General features: G+C 32.4%; 1 protein-coding gene across 2 annotated transcripts; it reads right to left on the bottom strand.

Moving 5' to 3' along the window:
• Nucleotides 1–860: 860 nt before the first annotated feature.
• Nucleotides 861–11,373, bottom strand: LOC100253897 (vesicle-associated protein 1-3). 2 transcript variants are annotated; one of them, XM_002280229.4, is made up of 8 exons: nt 11,178–11,373; nt 10,511–10,581; nt 10,296–10,377; nt 9,753–9,868; nt 9,498–9,659; nt 9,331–9,372; nt 3,018–3,095; nt 861–1,319 (listed from the first exon to the last, which is right to left on the bottom strand). In XM_002280229.4, exons 1-8 carry the CDS (start codon nt 11,227–11,229, stop codon nt 1,203–1,205), a joined length of 720 nt encoding a protein of 239 aa, XP_002280265.1. In that variant the 5' UTR covers nt 11,230–11,373; the 3' UTR covers nt 861–1,202. The 2 variants fall into 2 exon arrangements, with proteins under 2 accessions (XP_002280265.1, XP_019081251.1); XM_019225706.2 differs by having other exon boundaries at nt 1,280–1,574; nt 11,178–11,372.
• Between the last annotated feature and the right edge of the window lie 7,916 nt (nt 11,374–19,289).

The following is a 19,289-nucleotide window of genomic DNA, read 5'->3' as shown; positions in this document are numbered from 1 at the left end:
TAAAAATGTCATCCAACATGAACTTTTACCATTTCTATTTTTCGGCGCATAAAATGTTAAAGGGCGCATAAAATGTTAAAGGGTTATTTGATTAAAAGTAGGCAGCAAGGGTTGATCGCCCAATCCAATATGCAACCCAAGTCGAATCTTACCTTATTTTTTAAACCTCAAATTAAATTTAGATTATTTAAATTAGATTTAAGTTGATGGGATTAAGTTTAAATTATTTGATTTATATAATTTAAAATTCATTTATTAGATTTTTTAGAAGACTATTTTTAATATATTTATATTAAAATTTAAATATTAAATAAATTATAATTTCAAGAATAAACATAAATTTATATATTTTTTTAAAAACATAAAAAAATATATAATATAATATAATATAATTTGATATTAAAAAAAAAAATATCCATTATAAAAACGTTTGAATTTTAACATGAATTTTAGCTTCCACCCAATCCAAATTATGTTCGAGTTAAAAAAAGTTAACTCAAACCTAACTTGAATATTGAAAATAATTATCCAAACCTGTCCGATTAAGTACAAAATAGATCGGTCAGGTTAACCCATCCAAAAAAGTGAGCTCTTTCTCCCTGACAACCAGACTCAAAGCTACAATCTCCACGGGCAAGCCAGGCATTTCTCCCGGAATATATATATATATATATATATATATATATATATATATATATATATATATATATATATATATATATATATATATATATATATATATATATTCTTCCACTGGAAGATTATTATGCAAGAATTTACACTGGAAAAGGTATAAGAAAATAGAGGGTAGGAAATGAAAATTTAACCTAAACATATAGAGCGATCAAGGGAGAGAGAAGTTGATTCTTAACCAGTCCATTCCATACGTTAGGGAGGGAATACTTCGAGTTCAAACCAATCCAGCCCTAGGCAACATGTTTCTTTCACATGAGCTTCAGTGCATCAACACCACAATCACTGCAAATATAGTGACTCTAACCCGAGAAAGGCCCTATTCAAACTCAGAAATCAATCATTCCAATGTCAATAATACATAATGGACTACCAACAGTTTTTTTTTACACTAGAGAGTGAATGTTCCCAAAAAAAAAAAGTACTGAAAAATTTGGCAGACCATAACCATTGATACTAGCATCATCCAAGCAACATTTTGTAGATCGCTTTTTTGACCCTGATAGCTTTTAGGTCCTCTTAACAAAATAGCCGAGCAGGATACCAATGAGACCAACCAGCACAACGACAAAAAATAAGGAGATACCACCAGCTCGACTTTTGCTGATTTCTTTTCTCACCAGCTCCTGTTCGACAGAAAAATGTCATTGTGACAGGTTACATCCAAAGTGAACAGAAACAAACAAATCACCATCGATATTCACTAGAAAGGATGTAGGGGATCAACAGGCATGTTAATGTGATGTTGTGCCCATCATCTACTTCAATCTTGTATGGAAACCAGTAAAATAGAACTTTTTACTTAGAACCAATTTCCTTTCATTTTGGCATCAGACAGATTGCCAGACTACCAGTATGGTGTTCCAATGCTTTCATCCCAACTGGAGAAAATGAAGGGTGCAGGTTAGCAGCCAATTTGAAGCTTTAATTATATTGTCCACCAGGGGAAGTAGATCATGACATTACTTGAACAGCAGAAGGCAGCTCTATCTGTTTTTTCCTTCATTTTAATGTTACTTCTTATTTGTAGGTTGGATTCAATGTCAAATATACAACAGCTAAAATCTTATTCTTAACATTTAATGTTACTTATTCTATAAAATCTTACAGAATTTCTATTAAATCTATTAAATTGCTATGCAAATTGGAAGTGTTATGTTTATAACATCAGTAGTAAAAATTCTTATACTAGAATATTCTTTCTCCCTCCCCCCTTGAATTAAAAGAACTTCTCTATCTGAAAAAGAAAAGTGAAACGACAAAGCACTAACAAGATTTACAAACAAGAAAAAACAAATGGTGATCTTAGAGCTTTGGCTCAAGCTGTTTGCAGAACACTCACTAACAGAGGACATATGAAAAATCTTTCCTTCCTCCTACATTCAAAATTTTCCATGCAAAAAAATGAGGTTATGACTGGAACTATCCAAGCCAACCACAAAGCTACATAAGCTGGGATCATTCACTTCTGATACTCAACAAGTCAAAAGTGAGAACTGTCTCAGATTGGCTCAGTTTTGACTAGGTACCAAACCAAAAAGAAGTGCAACCAAGTTTATGACCATTGTCTAAGACAAGATCAGTTAAAATTCCTTTAGGTCATGGTTGTTAAAAACTTAAAATACACGAGAACGATAAATACATTTTTTTATATAATTCGATGCATATCACTAGTGTATATCTTCAGTGTATCTTATAATACATATATGATATATAATACAATATGCAATACAACAATACATACACCTTTAACTATTTTGCATAGTTTCTAAGTAAAATCAAATTTTACAGAAAAGAAAATTCTTAAAGAATTATTGTATTAATCATTGAAATGTACTTTTAAGGTCAAAATTTGATCATAAAAGGAAAATAAAGAGGTAATTAATCCTACATGAAAAATATACTCTCGCCAAAGGCACACATGATATGTTGAAAATTAAGTAAATTTGTTCTTATAATAAATATTGAGGAATTGTCAATTGAATGATTTGATTGATATGTTGATATTGACAATTATGAGGAATAAAAAGTTTTGCTTACTATTTACTTTTACACTTTTTTTCTTTCTTTTTTTTTTTTGGTGGGTGGAGGAAATGATGACAAACATAGGAAGCTGAAACTTTGAAGGTGACACATAAACAAATACATATGAACAACATATATAAGTGTGTGTGGGTGTGTATGTATTGGAATTTGGAACTAAAAATTATAGCTAAAATTCACAGAAATATACAATAGAGCAAAAAAAAATACACACAGCAGCAAAATGAACAAGTTCAAACAATGAAAAATCATAATCAGTCAATAAGCACTTTTGAACATACCAACTCCTGACGAAGCTTCTGATTTTGTTGAAGGGCAGAAGCCCTCTCCTCAGTCAACTTGGTAACCATTGACCATGCCTGAATAAGAATTTATTAGAAAATTACTATATGCTATGTAGTTAAGAGAATAAATTACTGTTTAGGTGTAGAACTATTAACTGCTCAAGTTGGCAGTTCATTAAAATATTTTCCACTTTGGTGAAGAACTACACAATTACCAACTGTGGAATTGGTTACTTGATTGCATTTATACTCGTTTAACTTTTTTGGTAATTACAATTTACAAGACACGACATTGTCATCCAACTTCCAAGTGCTAGAATTTCAAAATCAAACATACACCAATATGGACATGTGCACATGTCCACTTGCTGCACCAAATAGGTAACCCACCCTAAAGAAAATCTTGGATGAAATTGCTGCAAGAACTGAAGCTTTCATGCCACCATAGTGATCAAAGTCCATCCCTTAATTTAAGGAGAAAACAAGCCACAGACTAGTCAAGCACCACTTTGTAGGCATATTTTCCTACATCAATTAGATCTAAACTAAAACTTTTTGTGACAATATTTCCATACATCCTAATGGTTGCTGCACTAAATTGTCCAGTCATATCATTTGCATCAAGTTATAGAATCAAAGTAACTAGGAAGGATTAGAAAGGGAAGAAAGGATCCACTCACAAAAGTAACTTGTATGGAAATGCAAGCAGACGGAAAGACAGACTCAAAATGACCAGGTATTTGGCAGAAAGGAATTTTTTTCTTTCTTTTTTTATAGGCAAATAAAGAAACCTACATTCAAGAATGCCCAACAAAAAAGGGGCCCAATCCATGAACATGAGGAGTACATAAAATGTGCAAAAGGCACAATACTTAATCAACTAAACTCCTCCCCAAAAAATTGAAGAAGTCCAAGCATGGAGGCGAAGTTATAGTTTATATCAACATTTTAACCAAGAGAACAACATTTTTGTAAAGAGATTTGTCAACATCACATCCAATTGTTCCATTCCTTCAAAGCAGCTTCTATTTCACTCCAACCAAAACAGGCATAAAGCAACTGATGGGGAACATTGCTGGAAATTTTCTTTGAAGGGGAAAAGCAGGTATCAATGCCCAAGCCTTAATTTGGGATACCAATGATGATTCTAAGTTCCTCTTAGGACTTACCATAGTTAGTTTAGGTTCAGTCATTCGCTAAATTTCTTACTTAGGTGGTGGTTCACATTCGCTAAGTTCCTCTTTTTGTTTCTGAACAATATTCATTTCCTATATATCTCTTCCATTGTCCTATTAAGAGAAAAAGCCTATACCTACCTATGTAGTCTTTCAAAGCAGAGAAGTAGAATTTTAATAAAAGTTTTAGAATATATGCCTAGGAGCCTTGGTGTGATTGTCAAGGACTCCCTTTTCTTTCATTTTCTTTTGCTCCTTTAATCTCTTATCTCATTATACAACAAAGAAAAAACTTTTATACTGCTGGCATTTTTTGGGTCTTGCATTAAGAACTATCTTCCAAAACTGACAACAGTTTCTTCCCATAGAAGAAAATATATATATATAAAGGGATAGAGAATCTAACACACTTGTGTCTTTAAACAACCCAATGCCTGTCGCAATGCTAACTTCTTAGGCAGTCCAACATCAAATTGCTATTCTGAATGCAAAATGTTGCCACTTCATGCAAAGGTACTGAAGGTAACTCCAATAACAAGGTAAATAAGTAAACAATTAGTTGTTCATTCACTTCTTGCCAATTTTTTCATAATTAAATAATTTTGAAATAATGGATGGAAACAAATGAATATTCATGTATACACTTCTACCCCTTCTCCTCTATTCTTCTCTCTTTTATCGATATGTGATTGTAACCTAAATTTCTCAATACTAATTTGATATTTATACTGATCGTCTCCTCTAAGAAGAAGCTCAAGATTTTTTTAATAGAAAGATCACATAATATTACATGATTACCAACTGGGAAGCATTTAGACTTGGGGGAACTACACTAATATGTTATTCCATGTTCTTCCCCACCAAAAAAAATTAGCACATGATCACTTTTATAATGATTAGTCCTTGTTGAGTATGCACTAATGTTTTCACACCTGCATAAGAGGGTCCAGTTCAGCTTTCCAGATCAACAGCATAATCCACGACATCATAAAATAAATTAATAAAATACTTTTTATATACAAGAAAAGAGTGGAAAATGGATCATCTGTTATTAGAATTTATGAAAGGAATGTGTTCGAAGAATCTTAGAAGGTCTACAGCAATTGGAACTGCAGTTGAAAATTTTATTCCTCAACATTTTTTTTTGGACATCAAATAGAGCCTAGGGCAGTGTAAGATTCTCTTTCTTGAGTCCTTATATTTATACCAAGGTCAAACCACCTCGATGTAATAAAATAAAATTGTTTAGCAATTAGGAATTCATGTAGATTAGATTTCCATATATTTAGGTTTCCACACTGATTAGGCTTTTATTAGTTTTATACCTTATTTAGGTTTCTATTTCAATTTTTCTTACAAGGAACAATTCAATTATGATTATAATCGTTTTCCTATTATATTTAGAATTATGATTAACTCTACAATTAGCTAAGATTGTAGACAATTAATAATTCATTATTCATTCAACAAAAAGAATTATTTAGAAACACACTCGTGAATTTATTCTAAGAGTAGTTCTTTATTCTTTCTTTATCACATCTTTGTCATTTTTTTTCACTGCATTAAATTGATATCAGAGCCCAAAAAATCAATACTATGGTTTGAATGGTAGAGGTCATGATGAAAGCAGAAACCAAGCCCAACAAACAGAAAAGATGAGGCAAATGATTGAGGATTTGTCACAGATTGTGCAAATACTGCAGTAGAGCAAATTGATGGAAGCCCACATGGAGAGTTCCAAAGGCAGCCTCAACTCCTTGGATATACTGAAAGGTAGTCACAAGGATGAACCTTCTGAAGTAGAAGAAAACCTTTAATGATGTTAGACAAAGAAATAAAATAGAGCAAAGTGGGCTGGAAGATAAATTAGTTCATGACCTTGATTGGAACAGGGAAAGAATCAAAATTGAAGTTGCTAATTATTTCCAAAAGATACATGATGAACATTATGATTTGGGTTGGGAAGCAAGTTTGGGGAACCACCTTGAGAAGAAGCCTATGGCTGAATAAAGAAAATGGTGTTCGTAAAGCATAAGTTGAAGGGCATTGCACCTTAACAGTGGAAGAGAGTTGAAAAGCAACATGCCAAACAAGCAAACTAAAAAAGAAGCACATGGGATTACAAGAAAGCAGATATGCAGAAGCAATTCTTATGGGCAGGTTATGTTATAGATTATGGGTGGGTTATGTCATAGAGTTGTATGATTAGCTCCACCCATTTAAACAAAGAAGTATGCTAATTGCAGAACATACTTGTGAGTTTGATAACCTCTCAATTCAGCTTGGTTTAAACAAGATTAATGAATAAATGACATCTTGTTACCTTCCAGGCTTAAATGCATCAATTAGAGACAACATAAGGGTAGTTCATTTATTCAACTTAGAAGATGCTTGAGAATATACCTTAATGATGAGAAAGAAGTTGTTACACCAAGGTTCAAGAAAACCGATAGTTGTGCACTTTGATACTATGTTACATAAGAATATAGTTGTTGTCCAAGGTGTTCAAAGCGATCAAACAACTAAAAAGAATGAGAAGACTACCATAACTAGTCAAAGGAGGCCATTATAAGTTGAAGTTGTTCATTGAAAACCATCCTACTTACAAAATTGCATGGGTTTGAAAAGGAAACATGGTTTTGAAAATCATCCTCATTGACTTCACAAAGGTGATCCACTCCAACTTAGGCGACACCCCTTTTCAAGTCTTCCATGGGCATCAGGCCTTTTAACCCATCTAAGCCTGTTGAGGCCCAACTCAAACAACCAAAGGAAGGTATCAAACCCTAACCCCCAATGGTTGGGCCCTACCCAACCGAGCTCAACTTTGGGCTAAGCAATCTGATTTAAAAGTGAGCATACTGGGCTAACTGAATCTCGGCCCACATCTACAACCTTCTCCTTTTCACTTTAGGCCTCTATTGGACCCAAGCCACCAAACCCTCCAATATATATTAATTTCCCTGTCAATGCCTTACTCTCCTAGTCACTAACTCATGGCCAAATAATTCACTAATTCATAAAATCAAGAACAAAAGGACAATGGCCAAGTAATATGTAGCCACAACCAAACAACAAATGGTGATAGCCTAATGACACAAGGCAAGATGGAAAATAATATGTAGCCAGGTAAGTCCCCAATGCAAATTTGGCACTGCAAAGATATTGAAGTGGGGGAAAATTAGGCACTATTTTGAAATGTTGCTAACAAAGTTTGCTTATGGTCTACCAAAGTTTTTGTAAGGTTTGGGAGTCCTAAAGTATCTGAGGACTCCATTTCGATTCTACAACACTACACACCTCAATGGTCTTAGCTTCGCGGCTAGAACACAGACTAAGTCTTGTCTCATTGACTAAGTTGGCCATACCGTTGCATTGGTTCTTTGAGGGCATCATATATTTATTGAACATCTAGGAATCTTTTGGATAATTTGCACAAAGATAAATATCCTGTTTTAAGTGACAGACATTCATCTTGTCATCAAAACACTTTACATCAAAGATAAGAGAAGATTTTCAGAAGCCTGTGGGAAACACTCATATTATTCCTATTAAAAAATGCTAAAATTATCATAGAGTGTTTGTTAAACCTTTTGAGGAAACTATATCAAAATGATTGAAGAAAGAGTAAATTGAAATTTTATATAGGAGCTTCAAAGAATATTTTAAAATAAAACTAATTTAAAGCTGAATAGTAAAATAATCAAGAGCTCTTCATGATCCTTCAAACCAGGTCATAGAGACATGAAAAACTATTTATAGATCTCTTCATGACTCTTTAAATCATGAAAGTTAGAGGCTTGAAAGCCAACCCATACTCTCCCCTCACTCACCCCACTCTGCCCTCAAGAAAAGCATCCTCATAATCTTGACACCACATTTTTTATGCACTGCTTCAATACTGCAACACTAAATCATCATCCTGACAGTGCACCTCAGCGTTGACTACCTATGTCAACTTCCACAGTAAATAAAATAAAAATAAAAATAGGAAAAACACAAAGACACTAAAAGAATTCCTTTGATTAAATGGAGACTCCAACTTTCTGATATACAGAAAATTTTAACCTAAGGATAGAAACTTTCCCCTCAAACAAACACTAAGTTTCTACTTTACATAGAAATACCTACTAATACTACAAAAAGCACAAAAACTTGAGTAAATTTATTTATTGATTCACAAAAGCTTTATTGAGAAATTCCTAAGTAAGTCTTCTCCAATGTATAAACAAATGATCATTAACTTTTTATTGCCAAATTCTTAACAATAACCTCATTCACAACCAACCCTCTTTTAATTTAATGGCAATATCAAAACAACCTAAGATAGCACTCCAAACTGGTCTCTACAAAAGACCAACACAAAGAGTCTAGACCAAAACTGGTCTTGACAAGACATTCACATGCTAACTCAAACATGTGCCACTTTCTAAATACTAATTCAATAAATTTTGTTTGGAAATAGCATGAATGTTAACTAATAAACAACACAAGGAACTTAATCGCCCCAAAGCAGCTAGTATCCAAGAATTCAGAAGATCATACCAACTAGGTGATGATAGTCAAAAGAAGACAAGTAGAAAGAGAATTTCGGCCTCAATGAACTTTAATTAACTGAATTTTGTAAATATTTAGTGAAGCTCCTCAGTTTTAACATGCAGATTGTGCTTTCATGAGTTCAAATACAGCTTCATCTTCCTTAACCAACCCTTTAGACCCCTATCGACTACTCAGTGAATAAGCAGAAAAGATTTAACACTATTCAATTCGTGACATTGAAAAAATTCAAACTACTGTAGGCTTTCCTACAATCAGTACAAGCCTGCAACATTAACCTCATAGCCCAGTAGATATATATATATATATATATATATATATATATATATATATATAGAGAGAGAGAGAGAGAGAGAGAGAGAGATCATAAAACTTAAAATTAAGTACGAGAGGAAAAAAGGACCTTCAACCATACATTTGAAATTCAAGGACCCCCATTCACAAACAGATTAAAAATGGAGGAATATTAGACTAATTTCCTAGAAAATGATATTTTAATCACAACTAGTATGATGGAATCTGACTTCATGTGCAGAGTTGCAAATTTTTCAGAAAAATAGGGGCACTAAGGAACTTACCTCCAAAGCTTCCTCTTTAGCCTCCTCTGGAGATCCTTTTACCTGAAATTTATATTGCCCAAAACGAATATAATTTTTTTAGTATGGAACAATGTTAAAACCAAATTCGTGATATATTTTCCACCAACGGGGGACAAGTAATCAAAACAGCCAGAAGAAGCACCTACAGTACAAAACAATGAAGTGTTTTGGTTCCCATTCTCATGCACAGATGCCCGGGGAGAAGATCCTTCTTCAGATCCTTCAGGGACAGGTGAGGGAGGATTAGCAGGAATATAAACCACCCTCAATTTGAACTCCTCAACAACCTTCCCATCCACCTTATTAAACTACAAAACCAATTCACATGATGTCTAAGTCCAAGAAAAAAAATCCAAAACAAAATCCTACTGAAAGAAAGCGCAGGAATTAGATCATCTCACCATTTCTGTGGTTATGTCCTTGGCAGTTGCAGCTGTGGGGGCCACAACACTCTGAAGGAGGAACTTGTCCTTGCATTGCATATCTGGCGGTGCTTCTTTCTGGGCTTGCATTGTAACTGCCAAGGCCAATTCATAGTGAAAGTATGTTAATCAAAATTAAATAAAAATAAATGAAACAATTGCTAAAGAGATGAAATTCATACAGCACATCAACAAGGATTTAAATTTTTTTTAAAAAAATTTACATGGATTAATAGCTGAAAAAAGAAGATTCAAAATAACCATCAAATGCAACTCAAGATCTATTTTAAAAAAATAAAGGTAAAAACAACAAGAATTACAGTGAAGAATGACTAATGTTTACAATAAGAAAATAATTCCTTGTTTGATAGGCAAGCAAAGAAATCTATTAACAGTGCCTAGCAAAAGGGCACACCAAACTACATAGGTGGTATGCAAGGGCCCAGAAAGCAAAGAACAAAAAGAGAAAAACAAAAAACTACTCCCTCCCCTTAGAACAATAAGAAAAGATCGAGAGCTTACCCGTAACATTGCATGTGGCTCCTGGCAAGACAACACCGGTGTTGGGTCGAACACAATATTTCTTTGGGTTTGTTGTTTTAACCTTTGAATCACAATATTAATATCAGCACCATAATATTGAAAGTTAACCATATATAAATCAGATTAACATGTAGCACAACCACCCCAAAACCTCCATTTTAAAAACAAAAAAAATTAAATAAAATAAAAGCTACCTTGAAGGCCACATATTGATCAGTCTTGTTGGTCAATTGCAGGGAACATGAACTCTGCTTCTTCAATTCAACTTTACAATCACATGCCAAATACCCATCACAGAATCAAAAACACACACTAAAATTTCCAATAAAGAAAATCAACATAGCAGAAACTAATGCCAAATAATGACCAGAAGGATATTAACTCGATGGATCAACAACATGTACTTCACCAAGATTTTAATTTTCCTTGCTTTTCCCAACATTTTCTCAGCAACAAACATAGGGTTGACAGAGACTTAGGAAACTGGTAGCTGAGAAAACATAGGCAATAAAAGAAATTACATTTCTAATCTTAAATTTTCATAGTTTGTTACCGGAAAAAAAAAAAAAAAAAAGTAAAGAAAAGTTATCCGTCTAGTCTCTAACCATAATTGAAGTGCTAAAAGAAGTAATGCTCCATTTGGTTGCTGAGAAAAGAATCAGGAAAATAAAAGAAAACAAAATTTCAAAACATGGGTTTTCCATGAACCCCAGACAACAAAAACCCTAACTCAACCGTGGCCAACATAAAAAAAAAATAAAAATCAAACCAACATAAAACAAAAGACTGAAAATTTTTGTTTCCTTTAGCTCAGTTTTTCTCCAACAAAACACGAAATCAGGTCAACAGAAGGGGACTTACATGGAAATTTGAGCTCCGTAGGATGAATATTGAGGAGATCTCCGGTGGTCATGACTCTGATTCAACAGATTTCACTGTAAAATTAAATAAAATATTTCGTCGAAATTTGATTTCGGAAAAACCCACTTAGGGTTCGTCTGAAGAAAAATGTTTTCAGAAAATAAAGAAAACTGGAAACAGTTGTAGCGAAAAACAGTGCTAAATGTTTTTAAAACTTGGAAACATATACTCTCACGTGCCTTATCACAGCTGTCCTTATGTCCACCGTAGATCGACACGATTGTCAGAGCTGGGTGGACCGAGCATGAAATCCAACGGCAGAGAAGTGGGCTGTCAAGTTCACAGCTCACTTGGTGTCGTTGTAGAGTGGCTCATTAAATTTCTCGTTTGTTCCGCTTAGACCGATCTGGGATGGACTAGGGGAACTTCAATGACGAAAAGAACCTTCTTATATACTTTCATTTCATAATGTTGATGTTAAGAGAGATAATATTCGAAGGATAGAATGGTAAATTAGAAAGAAGTTGGCAGAGGTATTTATTGTGGCATATGGAGCTGGCTGGGCAAGTGGAGTTGCCTCCTCTGCAATTAATACATCTGCAATTGGTACAATTGCCAACCATGAGCCTTTGGATGACCAATAATTTGAAAAGGGTATTAAGAAATTTTAATGAAAATATCACGTGCAAAAATATTTTAAATTTTTAATTATATTATATTATATATAAATATTTTTAATTTTATAAAAATATTTATAAAATCAATAAAATAAATAAATAAATAAAAGAAAAAATATCTTATTTAAGTGAGTATTTAGTAAATTAACTTAGTAACTTAAAGTGGTTTAACAACTTAATTTAAGTCATTAAGTAAATTATATATATTTGATAAAATAAATTAATTATATAACTTAATGTCAAAAATAACTTTAAGTAATAAGTAAGATCAATTAACTTATTTTTAAGTTCATATCTTTATTTTACTTTTTCAACGGTATTTATCCTATTTACCTTCATAATATCTTTTACTACGTCACAACCTCTAATGTTACTTGATCTCATTTATCTTAGTTATAATTTATGAGGATAAGTATGTCATTAATGATTTAAAATTAATTTTATCAAATTACCTTAATACTTAAAGTAAAAATTAAGTAATAAATTTTAAGTTAACAACTTAAGTATAATTTAACTTAAAGTTAGATTAAGTCATTAAGTAATAAGTTTTATCAAACACCCCTAAGTCTAGTTTAAATTTAATAATTCTTTTTATACTCTATTTTGTTGACTTCTACTTTCATCGTTTTCTTATTATATCATTATATTTTTCACAAAATTAAAATTTTAGAAAATAAAAATATATTTATTCGATAAAAAATTAGTATTTCTATTTGATTGTTATTGTATATTTTTAATAAACATGTCACCTATTTATTAATTAACATAATATGTTGCTCGGGATAAAATAAGACTCGAGCAAACCTTATTTCATCCATGCTTTCAAGAGTTACTGGTAATTACAAATGAACAAATAACTTTACATTAGTTATGATTAAAAAATTTACAATGATGAATGATAATGAATATTTTTAAAAAATAGTTGTAGGACCTCAGGCGTTACCAACTCTCCTAAAAGCAATTGCTGTTAGGAAAGACGCATACCTTAGCCTTATAATGCATTCACCCAAGCGCCCACGGCGAACACAAGGGGAGTTGATGGACACGGCCAACCCTCCGATCTGCCAACAATAGTAATTAGTGACTTTTAAAATAAATTAAAGACCATAGCTAGCTTTTCAAAAGAGATAATTCTTTAAAGTCACTAACAACTCATTAAGGAAGTTGTTGGTGTGGCAAATTAACTTCTTGTTAAACTATACAATGACTTGTAATATAAGAAGGTCGAGAGATTCATCCAATCTTCCCATCTAATGATCAAATATATGTAGGAATGAATGAAAGTGTAAAAGGGAAAGCATTGTAATGGTATCGGGTTTAGCTTTAGGAAATGAAATAGAATAAAGAGGCCGATGGTGACTATTGTTAGCTTTTTTTCCTATAATGTGTGGTCATATATAATTATATTTATATGAATATTATTTAAAGGTATCAATTGATAGGTAGGTGAATCAATTGATTGAGCATCCAAGAGTCTTATGTATGGAAGACTCAAATTACAAATGGGGAGTTAGAAAATTTAACTCATATGAATGTGGTGTTACAATTTTTGTAACCCCATCTTTATGAAATTTATTTGTACATTATGTTTATGAGTAATGGAGGAAAATGGAAAGGTATAACCTATGCAATTACATGGATGCATTCAAGTTCATAACCCACCATTACCCATTAATTTGTACATAATGGGTGTAAATAATGAGTATAACTCCCATATAGTCTTTGATGGGAAGACTAAGAAATGTACAACTTATTATAAATTGAGGTTCCAACCCACACTCTCATTCTTATGTCTTTTTATTTTTTTTTGTTTATTTTTTAACAACATACACCACACAAGTGACTCATCCACTATATGAGAGTAGTGAGTTGAAGACCTTGACAATACAATTCACAAGGTGACTCAATCTCACTTCATGGATCAAGGTAAGAATATGATCATTATTTTAGTACTTCCATTTATTTGTTTTATGTATCCAAAATTGTTTTCAAAAATAATTATTTCCCGCATAAAGTTTATGAAAGCTTGGTTAACAACCATAACTCTCAGTGTATGACAATAAAATTGGAAGCTTCTTTAAAAGTGGGTGGCCATTTTTATACTATCTCAACTACCATGATTAGGTAGGGATAAGTTAGGGTTAAGTAAGAGACTAGGTGTTTAACTATTGTTGGCTAGCTACTCCATACTAGGTAGTAGACACTAAACGATTAGGGAATATTAAGAAGGTTTTGTACTTCTCCATGCCTTTTTGCTTAGATTAGGGTTGGGCTAGCTTACCTCTTACTTGGGAATAAGAGGGTCATTACCTGCCTAGAGAATACTTCCTAGTATTAAGGAACATTCAACACAAACATAGGTCATAAGGGGAATATAGTTACAGTTGAGTTGGCTATGACATTAGGGATTTCGGGGTGAAGAATCTAACTAAGCCCATGACGGATAGGGTTAGGTCTAAGAATCGAACTAGAGTTAGGTTCCTTCAAATACCTCATTTCTCACTTGAGCCATTTATGAAAATCTTATGGAACAGAAAATGGGTTAAATAGGAAAATACAATGACTTGCTTTTTAGAATTTGCATTATGTGCAAAATGTGGCATTATATGACATTGTTAAGAGTTTCACACCTATCAATCATGTCTTGATTGCATATTTAACAAGGACGATTGACATACTTTATGTAAAACCAAGGTTTGGTTAATTTCGGTTTTGATGATAACAAAACAAGGTTTGGAACTAATGATTATATTTCAAGTGTGATTAGGCAAGATGATTTCCAAAAAGGCAATCACAAAGACAAAATCAAGTAAAAAAGAAATCAATAAGAAGAAGAAAACCTCAAAGAAAATTATCTTTCAAGACTTAAGATTCATAGGATCTCTTTGTAAGGTTGTTGGTGCACTAGGTCTTTCATACATTACATTATTAATTTATGCACGAAAATCATCCAAAAGTAATTTTGTTTTAAATCCTTTAAAATTGGATGATTTCATGTTTTCAACTAAAACCTTGTGTCAAATGTTTTCCAAACTTGTTTAAAAAGTTTTAAGTTGAAAATTATGGTTGTTGAGCCAAAAATGGCTCATCCGATTGAACAGGATGAGAAACTGGTCAACCAAATCACCTCAACTAGTCGAAAAGTGGAAAAATAATCTCTCTCTTCCAGAATGCTTATTCAACCGGTCGAGGTCCAATCAAGGGATAGACCCCCGCTCGACTGGTCTGTCCCCCAATGACTAGTTTGACATTTTTCCTCTATAAAAAAGGTTTCAATTTTCATTGTTTTATGAGTTTAACCTTCCTAAACCTTTGTTGAATATATTTGAGTCTTGTGAGAGTATTTTTGAGTGCACAATTATTCTAAAACTTGTATATCATTAGTGCACATTTCAATCCTAGTTTTTCTTGTATCATTTGAGCCTAAAGTTTTGTACTATGATTTTGTGAGAATATTTTTTATCCTCATTTGTAAATTTTTGAGAAGAAAAGTCTAAATGTGAAGTATCACTTAGGGATTCTCAAGTATAAGGTATCACTTGAGGGGTTGTTCAAGAATGGGGTATCTTTTGAGGATTGTAAAGGATGTTTGGAGCCAAAAGTCTAAGATGATGGATTGGAACCATAATCCAATTGTATTATTTGAAAGCTTGGTTTGGAAGCCTTGAAATAATGGAACATCAAACTTGAGATTAAAGTTAGAGGAAAGTGGATGTAAGTCGGTTGTACTAAACCACTATAAAAATCTTGTGTTTGCATTCTCTTTTCTCTACTCTTTTAATTTATATGCAATTGTTTTTATATTGTTTTATTATATATTTGCATATAATTGTCTTTTGCATTCATATGATTTAAATTTGCAAAAAGAGACCATCACCATATTCACCTCCCTTCCCCTCTAGGGTGATTACTTTAAGTTGAATTAGCCTAATTTTTTTAACACTCTACTATGTGTATCCTCATGTAAAACCTCTTAATTCCTTCATTTTTTTTTCTTCCTTCTTGCCAAGACCATCTTTCTTCCACTCTGCCATATGTTAGAAATTGTTGCTTAACTAGGGAGCCTTCACAATTTCATATATAATTCCTCACTTTACCCTTTATAACTCTTATTCCCCTATTTATTACTTTTTTTCTTCTTTTGCCCCCTCCTTCCCAACGCTTTCTCTTGGCTCTGATAATGGAACCCACCAACTAAAGACACTAGAGAAATAAAAACGCCGCCCCTAATCGTGTTATTGTAAGTCCTTAAATTTAGGGTTGGAGTATGCTTTAACCCATTTTTGCTGCCATTTGTACTCTACTAAGTGTTCAAGGTATATTTTAGTTTCTAGCACTTAGAGCATTTCTTTTTTTTATTTATTAAGGGGATTGCACAAAAACCTAGTCTAGTGTTTGAATTAACAAGGTCTAGGTGTCTTTAGCCTTGTTTGAATCAACAAATTGATAAATGCATATACTACTTTGATTGTGTGGCAAACTTAAGTCTTGTTAGGTAGCTCTCTATTACACAACTTATTTTAGATAAATGACTTACTATGATAGGTCACATTGGATTTAACTTGTTGTGTATTGGTTTTTGTTTTAGTGAAACACTTATGTGAAACCAAGGTTTGGTTAATCTTAATTTTGATGATAACAAAATAAGGTTTAAAACTAATGATCATATTTCAAGTGTGATTAGGTAAGATGATTTCCAAAGTGGCAATCACAAAGTCAAATCAAGCCAAGGAAAAATCATGAAGAAGAAGACCACCTCAAAGAGAAGAGTTTTTCAAGACCCAAGCTTCATAAGATCTCTTTATAAGGTTGTTGGTGCATTAGGACTTTCATGCATTTCATTCTTTATTTATGCACCAAAATCATCATAGAGTAATATTGTTTTAAATATCTTAAGAATTGGATGATTTTATGTTTTCAACTAAAACCTTATGTTAAATATATTTCAAACTTATTTTAAAAGGTTTTAAGTTGAAAAAGGTTGGGTGTTGAACCAAAAAAATGGCTCAGCCGGTTCAACCGGTTGTGCTCGTCCGGTCGAGTACCGGTCGAGGGAGGCCAAAAAGTTTCTCTCTCTCCTACTAGCCTTCTCTTCCCGGTCAAGGTAATTCTCTTCTCGGTCGAGGACCGGTCAAGGTCCGGTTAAGGCCAACGGTCACTTGCCAAGCATTTAATGCTAACGACTAGTCAACCGGTCGACCCCTAGCTCAATCGGTCGAACCCTCAAACGGCTAGTTTGGTTTTTTCTCTTCTATAACCAAACTTCATTGTTTAAAAAGCTTAACCTTCTCAAATCTTTCTTGATTATATTTGAGCCTTGGAAGAGTATTTTTTAGTGCACCATTCAATCCTAGTTTTTCTTATATCATTTGAGCTTAAAGTTATTGTGCTATGATTTTTGAGAGATCATTTTATTTGTAAACCTTTGAAAGGAAGTTTCTCAAGTGAGGGGTATCACTTGAGGGGTTGTTCAAGAGTGTGGTATTTCTTGAGAAGTGTAAAGGGTGCTTGGACCCAAAAGTCCAAGAAGGTGAATTGGAACCACAATCCAATTGTATTGCTTGAAGACTTGGTTTGGAAGCCTTGAATTAGTGAAACCTCAAGCTCATAATTGAAGCTAGAGGAGAGTGGATGTAGGCCGGGTTGCGCCGAACCACTATAAACTCTTGTGTTTGCATTCTCTCTCCCCTACTCTTTTAATTTATATGCAATTGTATTTATATTACTTATTATATACTTGCATATAATTGTCTCTTCATTCACATAGTTTAAATTTGCGAAAAAAAAACCATCACCCTATTCCCCCCCCCCCCCCCCCCCCCTTCTAGGGTGATTACCATAAGTTGGATTAACCCTAATTTTTCTAACAACTTAGAATTGAGGTTTTTTTATATTTAAAACAAGGATTTTAAATGCGTTTAGTGTGCTAATAAGATCATTTTAATTTAAATGTATGTTAAGTTCATATTTGAAGACTAATGTGTGAAACTAGTGAAGAATACAACAAAAAGAGAATAAAAAATATGATTTAAATGATTTCCAAGAAAGCAAAGATTTCATAAGGTTGATGGAAATGATTTGCAAGTTTAAAAAAGGAATGGGAAAAAAAACCATAACTAAAATTGATGGGACGGAGTCAAATGACCAAAAGAAGTTGAGTAACAAAATTACTGCATGAATTCAATATTTCAAACTCAAAACCTTAAAAAATGAAGTAAAGAAGACATGTAGAACAACTAATAACTCACTTTGAAAACAAAGTAAATAATACATAAAGAAAGCAGTCAATGCCTCACTTCAAAGATTTCAGAGTGAGAGAAACTATTTTAGATTTGAAACTTTGAGATAAAACTCCATTTGGTTTCATTTTGAAACTTTTGAAGTGAGGGAAGCCATTTTAATTTTGCAGTTTTAGAACTACTATTAATTTATTTCATTTTCAATTCAAAATTTTTGAACTTAGCACTCCTATTTTGATTTAACCATTGTGCTATTTCAAAATTTTTGAACTTAGCACTTTCATTTCATTTTCAATTATGTGCCATTTTGAAAATTTTGAACTTAGTACTTCCATTTTAATTTCAACAAGTTTGTAATTTTGAAATTTCCAAATTAAGCAATGTGATTGTGAAATCAACAATTTTAAGTTTTTTTTTTTATTTGAACATTTTTTTAAATAAGATATTGTCTTCATATTTTCAAGATATTAATTATTATTTTATAATAAGTGGTCAATAAGATTTTGTCACATGTAATTTTTAAGGGTTATGAATCTTCTATAAACTCTTATCATTACAATTAAGGAAATCAATTTTTTCATCAATATACTACATACTTTGTTTTCCTTAGTTTCTTAATAAAGTTTTATTTTTCTTTATTTTCTTGGCAACCAAGCATGGGTTGTGAGTAAAAATCTTCCATCATATTTGGCTGATTTGATTGGATCTAGAGGATGTAGCAAAAAGGTAAAGATTTCAAATAAGGGGTAGCAATAATATGGTAAAGTCCTTGATTAGCTTATTTATGTTTTTGTGTTTCAATAAGGAGGTAGTGATCTTTTATATAGTTTGATGCTTATCCAAATACCAGTGATGCTTGAGAGTACCTTGATCACTAATTAACTTAGTTTGATTTAATGTTAAATGAATCAATGACCAAATCTTTAAGATAGATATGGGTTGTGATTTTATTAATTGAAAAACTTAATTAACTAATAAATCTAATTAGTTTAAAAAATCTATTTTTTACTATAAAAATTCAAATTTGGTATGTGAATTATTAGTCTTGAGATTCAATTCGATTAGACTAACTTTGATCCTAAACCCTTGGCATAAGTTGTTCTCTTAATCTCTCTCTCTATATATATATAGATTCAACATTAGTTTGTGAAATCTCTCGTTACATGCATTTTTCGTTTTGTCTACTACATTAAATA

The sequence above is a fragment of the Vitis vinifera genome, chromosome 15, assembly GCF_030704535.1.
Source record: "Vitis vinifera cultivar Pinot Noir 40024 chromosome 15, ASM3070453v1".
Lineage (NCBI taxonomy): Eukaryota > Viridiplantae > Streptophyta > Magnoliopsida > Vitales > Vitaceae > Vitis > Vitis vinifera.
This window is presented reverse-complemented; position numbering and strand designations above follow the sequence as displayed.

Excerpts from the sequence above, each read along its gene's own strand:
- LOC100253897 (XM_002280229.4), bottom strand. The coding sequence starts at position 11,229 with ATGACCACCGGAGATCTCCTCAATATTCATCCTACGGAGCTCAAATTT. Across the intron at positions 3,096-9,330 it reads CTAAAGAGGAAGCTTTGGAG|GCATGGTCAATGGTTACCAA; the intron begins GTAAGTTCCTTA and ends ATTCTTATTCAG. Across the intron at positions 1,320-3,017 it reads AGAAGCTTCGTCAGGAGTTG|GAGCTGGTGAGAAAAGAAAT; the intron begins GTATGTTCAAAA and ends TCTGTCGAACAG.